The 17,839-nt window shown below is 35.2% G+C and overlaps 1 protein-coding gene across 5 annotated transcripts in view; it reads left to right on the plus strand.

Annotated features, from left to right (window-relative positions):
- DYNC2H1 (dynein cytoplasmic 2 heavy chain 1) overlaps nt 1-17,839 on the plus strand; it is a 367,303-nt gene that overhangs the window by 155,089 nt on the left and 194,375 nt on the right. For 4 of the 5 annotated variants that reach the window (XM_051820199.2, XM_051820207.2, XM_051820213.2 and 1 more), the window contains 6 exons: nt 3,660-3,680; nt 5,003-5,101; nt 7,705-7,828; nt 10,628-10,791; nt 16,887-17,006; nt 17,543-17,677. In XM_051820199.2, coding sequence (XP_051676159.2) covers nt 3,660-3,680; nt 5,003-5,101; nt 7,705-7,828; nt 10,628-10,791; nt 16,887-17,006; nt 17,543-17,677 — 663 coding nt within the window. The remainder of the gene's footprint in view (nt 1-3,659; nt 3,681-5,002; nt 5,102-7,704; nt 7,829-10,627; nt 10,792-16,886; nt 17,007-17,542; nt 17,678-17,839) is intronic. The other variant, XM_002708539.5, reaches the window with a different exon arrangement.

Here is a 17,839-nt window from a genome sequence, read left to right on the forward strand (position 1 = left end):
TACTAGGTATTTGTGTTGTATTGTTCATGAAAAGGTCAATCTCAAATTAAATAGTTCTAAATTTTTGATATTTTTTTCCTTCCTGCTGTTTGGTATAAACTTGGGAAAGTCACACTATTTGATATTAGTCTAAGAATATGAAGTTCTAAACATAAATCACATGCAAAGAAATTCTTCAATTTCCAAATAAAAGCAATAAATATGTCATGCATATATTATTTAAGATGATATAGATAATACAGTTTTTTTAGCTTTTTAAAATATAATTTAAGATGATTTTGTACCAGTACAATATATTCGTTTTACAAATGGAAAATTTTATCAGCTGTTAAAGCATTTGCAAAACCACACCACACATTCTACTTCAGCTTTATTGCACAATATCTATAATAAAATATTAATTTTTAAATTAGAAAACATATAAATGCTTTCAATATAGAAGAGACAATCTCATTTTAAAGACAATACTCTATAAGAATGTCTGCCGAGAAAATAACTTTCACAGGATGCCATGCTGGACAGATGTTTTGGAAGATCTGATAGAAAGCACTGTTAAATCCAGTCCAAAATAACTTAATCCAAACTGTATCATCATTCTTCATAGAAATCTAGACACCACTGAAGGTAGTTTCTTATACTTAAAAAAAGATGAGGCATTTTTCCCTGTGAGCTTTCTGAATATCTCATTTGTATCAAAAACAACAGTTTCAACTTAATAGCCATTTGCAGGGTTTTTTCCCTTCACACAGACTGTCACTGGTAATGGTTTTTAATGACTGTTACTGATCATTTTAATTTAGATAATACACTTTTAACATTTAACTCTTATAATTCTCACATCAACCTAATCCAGTAGGTACATATATCATTCCTTTTGTAGGTAAGGAAATTGAGGCACAGAAGAAATTAAGGTCATTTATCCAACATCAAACAGCCATTAGGTGGTGGTATAGACAGGATTAAATGCAGGCAGTTATCCTCACCCTGTGCTTGAAAATTGTTTCTAACTAAATATGTTTATGTATATTTGTGTGTATATATGTAAACACTTTATTTATTTTATATTATTTCTGTTAATGTATTTCTTCTTGGCTAATCAAGAGCTAGACTTTAGTTTTGTTTATAAAATGCATTTGATGGCCAGCGCCGGGGCTCACTAGGCTAATCCTAATAAAATGCGTTTGATCTCATTTATAGGTATTAAAAATAGAAAGAAAATTTTAGAATGTCCTAGATGTTATAAAAATCATCTCTCTCAAAAATATCCCCTGGGGTAGGTGTTACGGTACAACCACCAGTAAAGCTTCTGGTGGGAGGCTGGTGCCGCGGCTCACTAGGCTAATCCTCCGCCTAGCGGCGCCAGCACACCGGGTTCTAGTCCCGGTCGGGGCGCCGGATTCTGTCGCGGTTGCCCCTCTTCCAGGACAGCTCTCTGCTGTGGTCAGGGAGTGCAGTGGAGGGTGGCCCAAGTAGTTGGGCCCTGCACCCCATGGGAGACCAGGATGAGTACCTGGCTCCTGCCATCGGATCAGCGCGGTGCGCTGGCCGCAGCGCGCCAGCCGCGGCAGCCATTGGAGGGTGAACTAACCGCAAAGGAAGACCTTTCTCTCTGTCTCTCTCTCTCACTGTCCACTCTGCCTGTCAAAAGAAAAAAAAAAAAAAAAGCTTCTTGTGGGAAATCAGAGTGTTGGTTTGGGTTCCAGCTACTCCACTTCCAATCCAGTTTCAGGCTGTTATTATGTTTGGGAGACAGTGGTTTATGGCCTAAAGTACTTGGAACCCTGCCAACCACACGGTAGCCCATAGCTTCAGCTTGGCCCAGCCTTGTCTCTTATGGATATTTGAGGAATGAGCCATGGAATGGAAAATCTCTCTCTTTCTGCCTTTCAGAAGGAAAAAAAAATACCCAAACCCCAAAATATCCCCTGCTGAAACTCTTCCTGCCCTAAAGAGAGAAAAATTAAAATAGATATTTTATATTTCTAGCCTTTGATCTTTCCTGACTCCTTATTTACAGTTCCATCTACCTGTTATATATTTTTATCTTGCGCTTTCTAGATCAAGTGGTATCTGCTTTTACCTAAATTCCTTTTTTTTTAATCAAAAATCTTTCCATTGTCAATTATAGAACATTTAAGCTAAATAAGTAAAATAACAAATATAAAAAGGAATTAAAACACTTATGTTTTTAATTAATTGAGATGTGCAGAAAGGTTGAGGCTAGCTTTAGAATTCAAATGCTACAACCAGAAATTTTCTATTTTAAGAGACAAATTTATTCTCAGATAGGTTTCTCTTAACTTTCCATTGACAAAGCCCTTTGATACCTCCATCATCACCATCAGCAGAGTTTGTTTCCACACAAAAGATGTGTCAGCTCCCCCTCCCTGAATGCTGTCAGCCTATGTATCAATCTTATGATAGGATCCTGATTGATTAGCTTGAGTCACCTGCTCATTCCTTGGGTGCAGTGCTGGGTGATTGATAACCCTTTCAGAAATACCTTGAGTGGGGCATGCAGAGCAGGTAAGATAGCTCTTCCCTAAACAACATTTTTTTTCTCCTACCTCTTCCACTCTTCCACTCTCTGTAATCTGCTCGTCTTCTAATTCCTACCAATAGAGACATCAGTCTTGGCCTAGCAGTGCAAGCTACAAATCTGTGAGTCATTCTCACGGTCTCTTTTATTTTTCAATTAGTTAATTATTCATCTAATGCTGTCAAATCTATTTCGCAAATGTCTCATGAATTCATCCATGTCAGTAGCTTCATTTATACTTTTCATCATTTTGTACCTGGATAAATACATTATTATACCATATGATCCCATTTCCCAGTACCAGTTTCTTTACTGATATTGGTGAGATCTTACTAAATCATTAATCTGGTTATAATATTGCTTCAGTTATATATTTCAGTGACTTACCATTGCTTGAAGATTAAAAATTTCACTATCCTTAGACATGGCAGAAAAATTTCATAATCAGGCTCATTTCAGATTACTCCTGCCATCATATATGGATCATATTTATTCACGCTTACATTCCAGCTATACCAAAGTACTGAGTTTTCCTAATAATCTAGGCTTTTTTATTCTTCTCTCCATCATGCTGTTGTTACTGCTTAGAATGCTTTTGTTTCTTTTCTTTAGCTAGCTAATCTTTTTAGTTTAGCTTGACTGGAATAGTTTCCTAGAAACTTATCTCAACTCAACTGTCATCCTTCTGTACCATCTGTGTACGTTTTGATGATGGAATTTTCATTTTGCTTCTTTATTGAATGTGAAGTTATGGAGGGTAAGGGAATGTATCTTATTAATTTCTGCACCCCTTATGCTATCTTATTATGGTTGTTTATACTGTCTTATTATAGTTGTTATCTAACATATGTTAGATAAATAAATGAATGTGTGAGTCTGAGAATGAATGAGTAAATGCTCCATGATTTGGGATGCATTATAATTTATTAAATGCAGAATTTAACTATACTTAATTGTGGAATGTGGAGATAAAATATTCCTTAGAAATTTTGTATAAATCCTTCTGGAGAAGTATGGATACAGTGAAAACAAGCTTGTAAGTACCTTTTGAAATTGTTAAGCATATTTTCTTTACATGATATTTTGAAACATTATCTTCTTTTTTATTTAAATGCATCAGATCATTGGTTTGACATCATGGGTAAGGAGTTTTAAAAATATATTGTAATTACTTTCATGATTAGAGAGATGTTTGGTATTGAATGCTGGCTTTAATTATGTTTAAAACCTAGATGCACCACCATAGTAACATTTAAGAGGCTGTTTACTAAACCCATTTTGCTAGGAATAGTACATTTGGTATGATAGAGCATCAGTTGTAACCTCCAAAATAAATGCTGGATGAAAATCATACAGTGGTGTAACATAGGGGAAGGTATGGAGCGAATAATCTACACTAGATGAAAGCAAAAAATGGTGCTTTGTCTGTTGAGCATTTTAAAACAATAATAAGGCTGCTTTAAACCCAGTCATCTCTTTATTATCACTGTGTGCTAACAATTCTAAAGAACATTCATGATAAAGAGCCATTGGCTTGCAGGGCAGATAGTTTCCACCATCAACTTTTCCCTCTTACTGTGCCACTGAGATTACATGTGTTATATTCAGTTATACCCCACTTCTACTTTGATTTTCATGTGTGTTCTGTCATCATCCCTGTAGCACATAATTTCAATACATTTTTTCAAATAAATAGGAAATTTAAAAAATCAGATCAACTGATGTTTAAATCTGATTTATTAAGTAACAATATATGATATATATTTTATACATGTATAATTGACCTTTCATTTGCTAAGTGCCGTTGTATGTAGGCATGCACACTGTTTTCTAACTTCTTAGAGTGTAATTCATATAGGACATTCTGTAGTGAATTTAGTTTCTAAGTTCATTATACCATAACCTGCAATCTATGTAATTTTTTAAGATACATCTTTTGTAATATTAGATATATGTTCTGCTTTGAAAGAACTAATGTGTTAAAATGTAAACAATTAGATTGAAAATCATATCAGTAGTATTTTTCTGACTAGTTATACTTCTTTTATAAGGCTTATTTTTTTTTTATCTAGTCAAAGTATATGAAGTTAGAGAATACGTTGTGCATTTTACAGATCAAAAAGAGTGGAATAAGTGACAACAGCATGGAATTAGAACTCTTCAGTGTGTTTTTAATATAAGTTTTCTGTGTTACTGTGAGATATGTAGATAAGACTAGGCTCACTTTAACTGTTGTAAATTTAATTACCTAATATTAATTCCTGGTCACTGAAAATTTAGCAATAAATAGCAATTTAGCAATTCTGGTGCAGCTTGAAACTGTACCTTTTGTTTCTTCCTTGTAATTGTATATTTGGTTCACTGAAGCTTGAGAGAAAAGCTGGTTTAGTGATTCATGATTTGTAGGAAACTCTTGATTTGAATGAAAGCTTATAATTTCCTTTTTTTTTTTCTTCTATTAAGAGTCGAGTGTGCCCATTTCTTATAGATCCTTCTTCCCAAGCTACAGAGTGGTTAAAGATACATTTGAAAGATTCACGTTTGGAAGTTATTAATCAGCAGGTAAATATTATTAATAATTTAGATACCAAGTAGGGATGGCATTTTATAGTGAAAAGGACTTTGGAGCTATAATTAGAAAATACAGATTCAAGACTGAGCCCCATACCTTAGCTGGGATTGGAACTGGAGAAGGAATGTAACTCTCTTCACTTCAGTTTTCTAATTTTTTAAAAAGGGTTAAAATTTTATTTGGTACTGGGTATTTATCTAAATAAGGTCTTTTTTTATTATTTATTTATTTTTGACAGGCAGAGTTAGACAGTGAGCGAGAGAGACAGAGAGAAAGGTCTTCCTTCCATTGGTTCACTCCCCAAATGGCTGCTATGGCCAGCACCGATCCGAAGCCAGGAGCCAGGTGCTTCCTCCTGGTCTCCCATGCGGGTGCAGGGCCCAAGCACTTGGGCCATCCTCCACTGCCTTCCCAGGCCACAGCAGAGAGCTTACTGGAAGAGGAGCAACTGGGACTAGTACCCAGCGCCTCAACCGGAACTAGAACCTGGGGTGCCGGTGGCACAGGTGGAGGATTAGCCTAGTTAGCCATGGCTCCGGCCAGGGTCTTGGAATTAAATAGTGAGTAAGGTAATCATAGCCCCTGCCCTTATGAAGATGGCAGTCTAGTAGGTTAGAGAGATAATTACATAAGCATTTACACTAAACTGTGATTTATGACACAAATACAGCATGCTATAGAAGTAAGAATCACATCTTGGAGAATCAAAAAAGGCCTCTGGCTTTTAACATATTTATGATTTCTGTAAATGCCTTCCATAATTTTCTATTTGTATAACTTGATGGCAGTATCTTTAATGTGTCCCAAGATTTCAAATATTGGTTGATGATATGTAATCATAATATTTTTGATAGTGAGTTCTCACTGTCATACTTATCTTATTACAGAATTTATTTGTGGTCAGGTTTTTTTTTTTTTTTTGGAAGACCTAGTGTATGATTAATTTTAATTTTCATTGATGGAAGCCCACGTTGTGGTACAGCGGTTAAGCCACCACCTAGAATTCTGGATCTCATATGAGCACTGGTTTAGGTTCTGGCAGCTCCACTTCTGATCCAGCTCCCTGTTAGTACATCTGGGAAAGCAGCAGAAAATGGCCCAGTTTCGTAGGTTCCTGCCACCCATGTGGGAGACCCAGATGGAGTTCCAAGCTCCTAGCTTCGGGCTGGTCCAACCAGTTATTGTGGCCATTTGGGGTGTGAACCAGCAGGTGGAAGCTCCATCTCTTTCTCAATGTAACTCTACCTTTCAAATAAATAAATACATATTAAAAAATAAAGGAAAAGAGAAGAAAGGGCCCAAGATGGAATTGTGGAAGAAAATTTTTTTTATAGTTACTCTACAATTTTTTCAAAAATTACCTCACAAACTAACTTTTCTTGTAAAGTGAAGATATCTGCCTCATTTAGTAAACTGAGGAGATCCACCTCATTTGTTTGGGATAAAAATAGTTATAAATAAGACAGTATTAAATAATTTAATCTCATTTATACTTATAGCATGAGATCTTAGTAACTGTTATCCCAAATTTTACATTATTTTAAACATCAATAGATCTGGGGTGATTTTTTTTATTTGACAGGTAGAAGTACAGACAGTGAGAGAGAGAGACAGGGAGAAAGGTCTTCCTTCTGTTATTTCACCCCCCAAATGGCCACTATGGCGAGAGCTATGCCAATCCAAAGCCAGGAGCCAGGCGCTTCCTCCTGGTCTCCCATGTGGGTGCAGAGCCCAAACACTTGGGCCATCCTCCACTGCCCTCCCAAGCCACAGCAGAGAGTTGGACTGCAAGAGGAGCAACCAGGACTAGAACCTGGCGCCCATATGTGATGCAGGTGCCGCAGGCGGAGGATTAACTGAATGAGCCATGGCGCCGGCATGGGATGATTTTTAAAACTAGACTTTCCTTAGTTAGAAGGCCTCAAAATTTGTGACTGGTTATAGAATTTTGTCTAAAGGTTCTTTTCAGAGTTCTTAAGGCTGTTCCACCAAGAACAGTTCACAGGGATTTATCATGTGAGCTTCCCCCTCCATATTCAGTGGTTGATTCTAAATATAAATAACACAGTGGTTAGTAATGCCTCAGTAACTTATTGCATATAGAATTTGAAATACTATTTCTGCTACAATTTATAATTATAGTGGAAAATTGAAGAAATTTTTTTGTGTTATGGGAGAGTTGCTATTCAGTGTATGTATATAGAGCTCCTATCATATAAGATGGAAATGTCATATAAGAGGTCTGTTATGCAAAATTGTGTTTATTGGTAACAATGTGGTACTATGCACTTAAACATGCATGAAATGCTACATCTTGTACTATGTGGAGTTTTTTTAAGTCACACACACAAAAATGTTCAATTATTTTTCTTATATGTCCATTTAAATTGTGAAATATTATAGATAATTGGTTCAACAAATAATTCATCACCAAGTACTTATAGCTAGAAATACAATTATGAATAATTTGAATTATTAACATGCACATTAAATTTCTAAGTATTTATATTCTGGTTAGTATCTTCATCTATGAGGACATTTGTAATTATTGAAGCAATAAAGGACTTATTATGTATTCTTTTTATCCTCTTAGGATAGTAACTTTATCACAGCTCTTGAGTTGGCAGTACGTTTTGGGAAAACCCTTATTATACAAGAGATGGATGGTGTAGAACCTGTTCTTTATCCATTATTGAGACGAGATTTGGTTGCTCAAGGTAAATATTTGACAGTTTCCATAATGTACCTGTTTTCAAAATTTCCAAGTAATTAAACCAAGTGCAAACTTCTTTTTTAAAAACTTTTATTTAATAAATATAAATTTCAAAAGTACAACTTCTGGATTATAGCATTCCCCGCCCCCCCCCCCCCAACCGCCCTCCCATCCACTAACCATCCCATCTCCTGCTCCCTCTCGCATCCCATTCTTCATGAAGATTCATTTTTATTTATCTTTATATACAGAAGATCAACTTAGTATATACTAATTAAAGAATTCAGTAGTTCCAAGTGCAAGCTTCTAAGAGTCTTTACCCATTATTGAAACGAGATCTGTTTGCTCACAGTAGATATTTGACAGTTTTCAGAGAGTACCTGTTTTCAAGATTTCCAAAGTAATTAAACCAAGTGCAAGCTTCCAAGTGTCCTCTTTCAGTGGAGTCACATAAGACATGCATAATTAGCCTAAGTGGTGACTAGTGCCACCACATGAGAAATATTGTCTGCAAGTGAAGCTCATTGAGCACTAAGTATCCAGAGGTTTTAAACACATTCTCCATTTTGTAGCAAAATTCCAGGCTCCCTGAAGGAAAATAAATGTTCACCATAAAATACATAAGCTATGTTATTGGTTACTTACATATTTGGAAAGGTGGTATTTTCCTGTTCAATTTTTAAAATAATTATGAAATGCCTTTCTTTATATCTAGAAGTGTCTCAGGTGTTAGAATCTGGTATTAGAATACTTATACTAACTTTTTGGAATATTTTATGGTCTTTAGGTTTCTGTTCTTTTACTTTCAACTTTGTTGATTTTCTTTTTTTTAAGATTTTATTGTGTATATTTAAGGTATACATTAAAATGTTACAGAATGTATAGAGGTAGTAAAATGGTCATTATAGTGAAGCAAAGCATTAATATATCCATCTTATTACATAGTTATCCCTCTTTTTTCTGTCAAGAGCAGTTAAAATCTATTCATTTAGCAAAATCCCAATTACATTTATGCATCACATAATGATGCTTTTGTCCATAATCGACTGCATATAGATGGTGGTCTCATAAATTTTATTTTTTTTATTTGAAGGTGAGGGGGGAGAGAAAGAGAAAGAGAGCTATGCAGAGCTATGCAAAGAGAGATTTTCCATCTACTGGTCCATCTCCAAATGCCTGCAACAGCTGGCAAGAGTCAGAAACTCAATCTATAGCTCCCTTGTGGATGGTAGGGATGCAAGTACTTGAGTCATCACCTGTTGCTTCTGAGAGTGTGCATTGGCAAGACACTAGATTAGTTATAGAGTGCGGCCTTGAACCTAGGCATTCTAAGATGGGAATTGGGCTTCCCAAGTGGCATATTAACTGCTGAATCAAAAGTCTGCCCCTAAATTGTGATGGAGCTGAGAAAATCTGATCACCTAGTGACATCCTAGTTGTTAAAACTGTAGGCAGCACATTATTCATGTGTTTGTATTGATACTGATGTCAACAAACCTACTGCATGGTTTGTTATAAAAGGGTATCAGTACAATTATGTACAGTATTTAATCCTTGATAATCAAGATAAGTGATGAAAATATTTAGTCATTAGTAAATGACTAGTTTATGTATTTACTTACAACACTATATTTTAAATCATTTTCTAGAGTATATTCCTACTTAAAACATATATTGTAAAACAGTAAGCCATGTTATTCAGGCAGCAGTTTCATACATACTATATTTACTACATCGTTTTATCTTGCACTTGACTTAATCTTGTTGGATTTAAAAAAAAAATTACACCAACATAAACATTTTTCAGTTCCATTTTCCATCACAATTTTGAAATGCCCTGGTATAACACATTTTCTTTAGTTATCTGTTGATGGACACTTAGGTTGTTGATGTTTGCTTATTGTTCAGAATGCTACACTGAACATGGGAATTCAGATATCTTTACAAAGTAGTGATTTTATTTCCTGTATCTGGAGAAATATTCCTGGTCATTTGTGTTTTCTGTTTAATTTCTTTAGGAATATCTGTCCTGTTTTCCATAATGGATAAACCAAATTACATTTCTACCAGCAATTCCCTTTCCCTCCTTGCACCCTGGGATACATTTTTTATTTCTTTTATATAAAAGGCAATTTTTTACAGTAGTTTTGATTTTATTTCCTTGCTGATGGTGATATTGACAATTTTTCATGTAACTGTCAACTACTTTTATGTCTTCTTTGGGAAAATACATATTCAGGTCTTTAGCCCATTTCCAAAATCATGTTGTTTGCTATTGAGTTGAATAAGTTCTTTATAAATTTTTTGTTTTTACCTGTTATGTGATTGATACATCATTTTTAAGTATTTTATCCCAGTCTGTAAATTGCCTTTTTACTTTTTGATAATGCATATCTTTGTGATTTCTTATATGTTGATAATTATAGTTTTTTTATTTAGATTTTTTGTATTATATCTTAACTACTAGTACAATAAAAACTAATGCATGATTTAGAAATACAGAACAGTATGCAATTGAAGGTTTCTGTTTTTGCTATCTATAATCAGCAATTTCTACAAAATTCAAAATATGAAATATATTGTTAATGGTCAAATAATAGATTGCAAGTATTCCAAGATCATCTTAGTGAACATTATTTATACTTGTGTGCTACATCCTGATTAAAAGAGCATTCTGGCTAATAGTATCTTGTATCGTCTTTTACTGTCTTTTGGACTCTATTAAAAAAAAAAAAACCTCTAAAATATTGTAACAAAATACAGAGGACTCAAGACAACTAATTGTGTTTTTTTTCTTAAATAGGACCAAGGTATGTGGTACAAATAGGTGATAAAATTATTGACTACAATGAAGAATTCCGTCTTTTTTTGTCAACGAGAAACCCAAATCCCTTTATTCCACCTGATGCAGCTTCCATTGTTACTGAGGTTAACTTTACTACAACAAGAAGTGGACTACGAGGACAGGTATATAGAGAGAATCATAATTTATGTTATGATCTTTTGTAACTTTGTATACTTATTAGACATTTTGAATGGGAAGATATTTTGTTAAACTGATTAGTATTTAAACTTTTGATTTTGAAAATATACTTGCAAGTTAAAGTGAAACTTTCAGGCTTATTTATCATCTGTATTAGACTTGTACATTTGATGCCAATATCAAATTATTTATTCTAAAACAACTCTTAATTTTATAGTCTATTTCTGTCATATATGGTAGAATTCATGAGATGAATGGAACATAAAGATTAAGATTGACTGCTATATTTTTTTTAGTTTTGAAAACTGAACTTTAGAGTTATTAAACTACTTGAGGTTGTTTGTTTCCTGAGCTAACTTTTTTTTTTACCTCTATAATATATGTATATTTTAATTCAATTTATCTCTGTATGGCTCATTACAATTTAGAATTATTACATGAATTTCAAAATGATCTTTCATATACAAACTTCTACTCATTTTTTCCCTCTTTTTATTTTTTCTAAGGTTTATTTTATTTATTTGAAAGCTGTAGTTACAGAGAGAGGGAGGCACAGAGAGAGGTCTTCTATCTTTTGGTTCACTCCCCAAATGGCTGCAATGTCCAGTGCTGGGCTGATCTGAAGCTAGGAGCTAGGAACTTCTTCTTGGTCTTCCACATAGGTGCAGGGTCCCAAGCACTTGGGCCATCTTCTGCTGCTTTCCCAGGCCATAGCAGAGAGCTGGATCAGAAGTGGAGCAGCCGGGTTTCAAATCCGCGCCCATATAGGATGCCAGCGCTTCAGGCCAGGATGTTAACCGACTGTGCCACAATGCTGGCCCCCCAACTGTAATTTTAAAAATGATTCTTTCAAAATATTTTTCTTGCTATACCATATGACACACCAAAAATATCATTATGAATATTGTCTTTAATTTACTTGATAATACTTCTTATAAATAAAATATTGCAACAGTCATTCAAAATGTGGCAGTTAATTGGCAAACTGGTTTGTTTTCCTTGAAAGATCTTTACCACAATTGCTGAAAGGAGCCATGTAACAAAAACTAAATTAATACATTTTTCTTGCAGATTTTGGATTATATGCATATTTTATGCCAATGTCATTCTTTATTTTATTTTTTAAAATGAACATTTTAAAGTAGTTTAACAAAATTCATATATCATAGAATTTACTGAGTCAAAGTATACATCTCGGTGTCATTTTTTAGTGGAATTACTAGGTCTCATGCCAACTTGATCTTTAACGATTTGAGTGACAAACATTCTCAAAGCAGGTGTACCATTTTACTTCCCCACAATCAATGTAGGAGGGCTGTACTTTCTCCACATCCTCATCAACTCTTGTCTTTTTAATTGTAGTCAACTTAGGGGCTGTGTAGGGGTATCTCATTTTTTAAAAAAATTTATTTGAGAGGCAAAGTTACAGAGAGAGGGACAGTGAGAGAAACATCTTCATCCTCTGGTTCACTCTCCAAATAGTCCACAATGGCTGGAGCTGGATCAGTCTGAAGCCAGGAGCCAGGAGCTTCATTTGGGTCTCCCAAATGGGTGCAGGGACACAAGCATTTGGACCATCTTATACTGTTTACCCAGGCCATTAGCAGAGAGCTGGATCAGAAGTGGAGCATCCAGGACTTGAACCAGCGCCCACATGGGATGCTGGCACTGCAGGCAGTAGCCTCACCTGCTGTGCCACAGCACTGGCCCCGTGTGTGTATTTCTTAAAGCAAGTTTCCCTTTATTGGATCATTTGGAAAGCTTTCACTAAGAAATGAGGCTTATGCTCCCTTTTCTCCATCCCAGGTTCATCCCTACACTCATATGGGAGGCCCAGAGGAGGCTTCTGACTCCTGGCTTCGGACTGATGTAGCTTCAGCCATTGCGGCCAGTTGGGGAGTGAATCAGTGGATGGAAGACCTCTTTCTCTCTCTCTCTCTCTGCCTCTCCTTTTCTCTTTGTGTAACTCTGACTTTCAAATAAATAAATAAATCATTAAAAATACACACACACACACACACACACACACACACACACACACAATCTTGCAAGTAGAAAAGGAAAGCCAAAACATAAAACTAGTTTTATAACTTTGATCAGCAGTTAGTTCTCATCTACACTGTCTGTAAATCTTTTTTTTTTTTTAAGATAATTTATTTATTTAAAAGTGAGATGTAGAGAGGGAGAGCCAGAGAGAGAAAGAGATCTTTGATTTACTGATACACTCCCCAAATGGCCTCAATGGCTTCCATGGCCCCATGCTGGGCCAGGCCTAAGCTGGAAGCCAGGAGCTTCATTTGGGTGGCCCATGCACATGCAGGAACTCAAGCACTTGGGCCATCTTTACTGCTTTCCTAGACACAGTAACAGGCAACTGAATCAGAAGTGAAACAGCCAAGACTCGAACTGGTGTCCATGTGGGATGCCAGCACTGCAGCCAGGGCTTTAACATGCTCTGCCACAACACTAGCCCCATGTCTATAGATTTTGGAAAGTAGTAATGTGAACATGGGTAACAGAAATATAGAGCTTGTTTGGTGAGTCTTTATCCTCATTACATTTTCTATACAATCATACATGGATGCAGTATGAGACATTTCCTTATTTCCAAAGGAATAAAGACATACTACTTAAAATTATTTATTTATTTATTTGAGAGGCAAAAAGAGAAAGAGGCACACACACAAACAGACAGAAAAAGATCTCATCCTTTGATTCATTCTGCAAATGCTGGGAATAAAGAACTCAGTCCAGGTCTCTCAAATCAGTGGCAGGAACCTAATTTCTTTAGTATCTTTGCTGCCTCCCAGTGTCCGCATTAATAGAAAGCTGTAGACATAAAGGAATATTGAATCCAAGCATTCTAATGTGCCACACAGATATCTTTTTATTATTATTTTATTTATTTGTTTGAGAGGTAGAATTACAGAAAGGAACGGACAAAGAGAAAGGTCTTCCATCTATTTGTTCATTCCCCAAATGGCTCTAATTGCTGGAGTTGGGCTGAGTCAGGAGCTTCTTCATGTCTCCCAAGCCGTTGCAGGGCCCCAAGCACTTGGGCCATCTTTTACTGCTTTCCTAGGCCATGGCAGAAAGCTGGATTGGAAGAGGAGTAGCCAGGACACAAACTGGCATCCATAACGGATGCTGGTGCCACAGGCAGAGGCTTAGCCTACTATGCCACAGCACCAGCCTTGGCTACAGATATTAACCAGTATCTTAATCATTATGCCAAACACTCATCCCTATATAGTATTTTAAATGAGGTATATTTTTATTTCTTAAACCTGTAATACTTTTCTTTTTTTTTTTTTTTTTTTTTTTTTTTTACTTTGGAAATTTATATTTATTAAATAAAATTTAAAAATAAATAAAATAAAAAACATATGCATATAACAATAAACAAAAAAATGACAAACCTCATATCATTTGCTTTTCATATGACAATTCAATTAGACAACTCTTTTTTTCCTTTAGTAGGCTTGGTAATTTAGCTGAATGTAGCCATGTCACTTTACCCTGTACATACTCTTCCTTTGAACTATTATGGGAGAAGATATACAAAATTAATTTCAGAAGACCAAATATTTAACATATTAAATCAATGAAATTTGTTAAATCCTATTTTCCCATTCTATTTCCTAATGATTTTGCAGCAAAAGTTTTACTTTCCCACTGTTGGACACATTTGTGCTAATTAAAATTTATTTTATAAAGAAGTCCTGTTAGCTTCCAAAGTGTTTGCTTGAATTTAATTGTTATACACAAAGTCACACACATATGGATCACATCTATCTGTATACATCTATTATACATATCTCATCCATGTAACATTATTCCAACTGTCCAAAACAAAGCATGCGTTTCCTCATTTATGATGCAGAGTATTCCTGCTAGTCATATATTATTCTTCTCCTCTCAAAGTTGAGAAAATTAGGAGGTTAAATTTACTTGCTCAAACTCAAACCCATCCAAACCACTTGTAAATGCCAGCCTCCAAACATAAACCTAGTCTTTTTTTTTTTTTTTTTTTATTTTTTTTTATCTTTTATTTAATGAATATAAATTTCCAAAGTACGACTCATGTGTTACAATGGCTCCCCCCCCATACCGTCCCTCCCACCCACAACCCCCCCCTTCCCACTCCCTCTCCCCCTCCATTCACGTCAAGATTCATTTTCGATTATCTTAATATACAGAAGATCAGCCTAGCATACCTTAAGTAAGTATTTCAACAGTTTGCTCCCACACAGAAACATAAAGTGAAAAATAATAGATGATTTTTTTTAAATGATGATGAAATCAGATCAGACCTATTGTCATGTGCCAATGCCATCTCGCTATTCCAGGTGATCAATTTCAGTTCACAATTGATCATAATGAAAGGACTGAGAGTCAAGGGGAGCACATGGGCAAGTCTAGTATCTGCTGACACCAACCGATAGAATGGATAAAGGGGAAAGTGGTCCAGCATGGGAAGTGAGATGCTCAGCAGACTCATAGAATGGCGGATGTCCTAAATAGCACTCTGGCCTCAGAATCAGCCCTGAAGGCACTCGGATCTGGCTGAAAAGCCCATGAGAGTATTTCAGGCATGGAAAGCCAAGACACTCTGGCAAAAAGATCTCTGTGAGTGAGATCCCAGTGGAAAGAACAGGTCTTCAAAGAGGGAGGTGCCTTTCTCTGAAGGGAGGAGAGAACCTCCACTTTGACTATGACCGTGTCTAAACAAGATAAGAGTCGGAGAACTCAGGGGGCTTCCATAGCCTTGGAAACTCATAACTGGTGCATAGGGAGATTACTGATGCCATAAACAGGAGTGTCAATTTGTGAAGTCAACGGCAGGAGTCACTGTGCACTTACTCCTCATGTAGGATCTCTGTCCTTAAAGTGCTGTACACTGAGGCTTAATGCTATAACGAGTACTCAAACAGTATATTTCACTTTGTGTTTCTATGGGGGTGCAAATGATTGAAATCTTTACTTAATGTACACTAAACTGATCTTCTGTAAAAAAAAAAAAAAAAAAAAATTATCAATTCCCAACTTGACTCTCACTGGGATTAAACATGACAATAGGTCTGATCTGTAATACTTTTCATTAAATAAAAAACTTCCGTAGTTTAGATATATTTAAGATAATTTTAGAATGGTCTATATTTTTAAAGATTTATTTTATTTATTTTAAAGGCAGAGTTACAGAGAGAGAGAGAGAAACAATACTCAGCTCTGGCTCCTAACTCCAGCTTCCTGCTAAGCCAGACCCTGGAAAGCAGAAGTGATAGTTGAAATAATTGAATTCCTGTTACCGAATGGGAGACCTGGATTGAGTTCCTAGCTCCTGACTTCACTCTACTCTAGTTTTAGCCTTTGTGAGCATTTTTGAAGGAAATTAGCAGATGGGAGAGCCCTCTCTCTCTTTCTCTCTCTCTCTCCCTCTCTTCCTCCCTTCCTCCCTTCTCCCCTCATTGCCTCTCAAATTAATTAATTTTTTATTTGAACGAATTACAGAGATAGAGAAAAGGGGAACTGATCTTCCATCCACTGGTTCACTACCTAAATTGCTGCAACTTCTGGGGCTGGGCCAGGCTGAATCAGAAGTCAAGAGCTTCTTCCAGGTCTTCCACATGGATCCAGGGCCCCAAGCTCTTGGCCATCTTCCCCTGCTTTTCCCAGTTGTATTATCAGGGAGCTGGATCTGAAGTAGAGCAGCCAGGACACAAACTGGCACCCATTTGGGATGCCAGCATTGCAGGTGGTGGCGTCACTGGCTATGCCATAATGAATTATCTATTACATGTTGACATGTTAAGTAGTTTTTTTTATAGTTCTCTTATTTTTATATACTATATTTGTAACACATTATTTATTAAGCGTTCATTCTCTCTCTTCTTTGTAATATATAATTGTGAAGGTGTCTCGTGTTTAAGATAATTTCAATTTAGATTACACAGTATCATAAAACTTGCTTATATATTATTTATAATATTTGCTTATAATATTTGGTTAAACACAAGACCTGCATATGGACAATTTTGTTTTATTTTAAGTCTTAAGCCTTTTTTTGCTTATTTATCAGCTTTTGGCTTTAACCATTCAACATGAGAAACCTGACCTAGAGGAACAGAAAACAAAACTATTACAACAGGAAGAAGATAAGAAAATACAGCTAGCCAAGCTTGAGGAATCTCTTTTAGAGGTAAAAGTTAGTTATTAAGTGTATATTTTTCATATTCGTCTTTTCTGTAATAAATACATATAATGGTGTTTATAAACAAAAATTAGCAATGTCTTCAGAGTATTTTCATTGTTTGCAAAGGCACATTAGATTTAAAATAGAACTTCAAGTAGTAAAAAGATATCTTTCAGAAAACAAGATCTTAAGGAGTAATGTTTAAGAAAAGTATTTTGAACTAATACTTTATTTGTACTGCATTGTTTCTTTGTATGCTTCAAATTTTAAAATCATAAAAGCATGCAGTTATGATTTAATCTGTACTGTTAAGTAGTGTTATCTTTGTCATAGTGATAAAATAAAAAATATGCAATGCTTTTATGATATAGTGTCTTATAATAATGTACTATATTTGATATAAGATTATAAAATGTTAAACTTTTTCTAAAATGTTACAAGTTCCCATCAACATCATCAAATTAATGATAGTTAATATTTATATTCTTTGATAGACTATTTTACCATGTAATAATGTTTATAATTGTTCATTTTTCCTGCAGACACTTGCCACATCTCAAGGCAATATTTTGGAAAATAAGGATTTGATTGAATCTTTGAATCAGACAAAAGCAAGCAGCGCACTTATTCAAGAATCACTTAAAGAATCTCACAAACTCCAGAGTTCCCTCGACCAAGTAATTATTGCCTTTGTGATTTTTATATCATATTTTTAAGACATTTTTATAAATAAGATAGAAAATGTAGAATCAAGACTTTAGGAGAAAGATGATATCAAAAATAGAAGACCATTCAAAAACATTAGAGCCTCACATATGATTCTTACTTGTGTTACAGAA

The sequence above is a fragment of the Oryctolagus cuniculus genome, chromosome 1 (assembly GCF_964237555.1).
Source record: "Oryctolagus cuniculus chromosome 1, mOryCun1.1, whole genome shotgun sequence".
In the NCBI taxonomy this organism is placed as follows: domain Eukaryota; kingdom Metazoa; phylum Chordata; class Mammalia; order Lagomorpha; family Leporidae; genus Oryctolagus; species Oryctolagus cuniculus.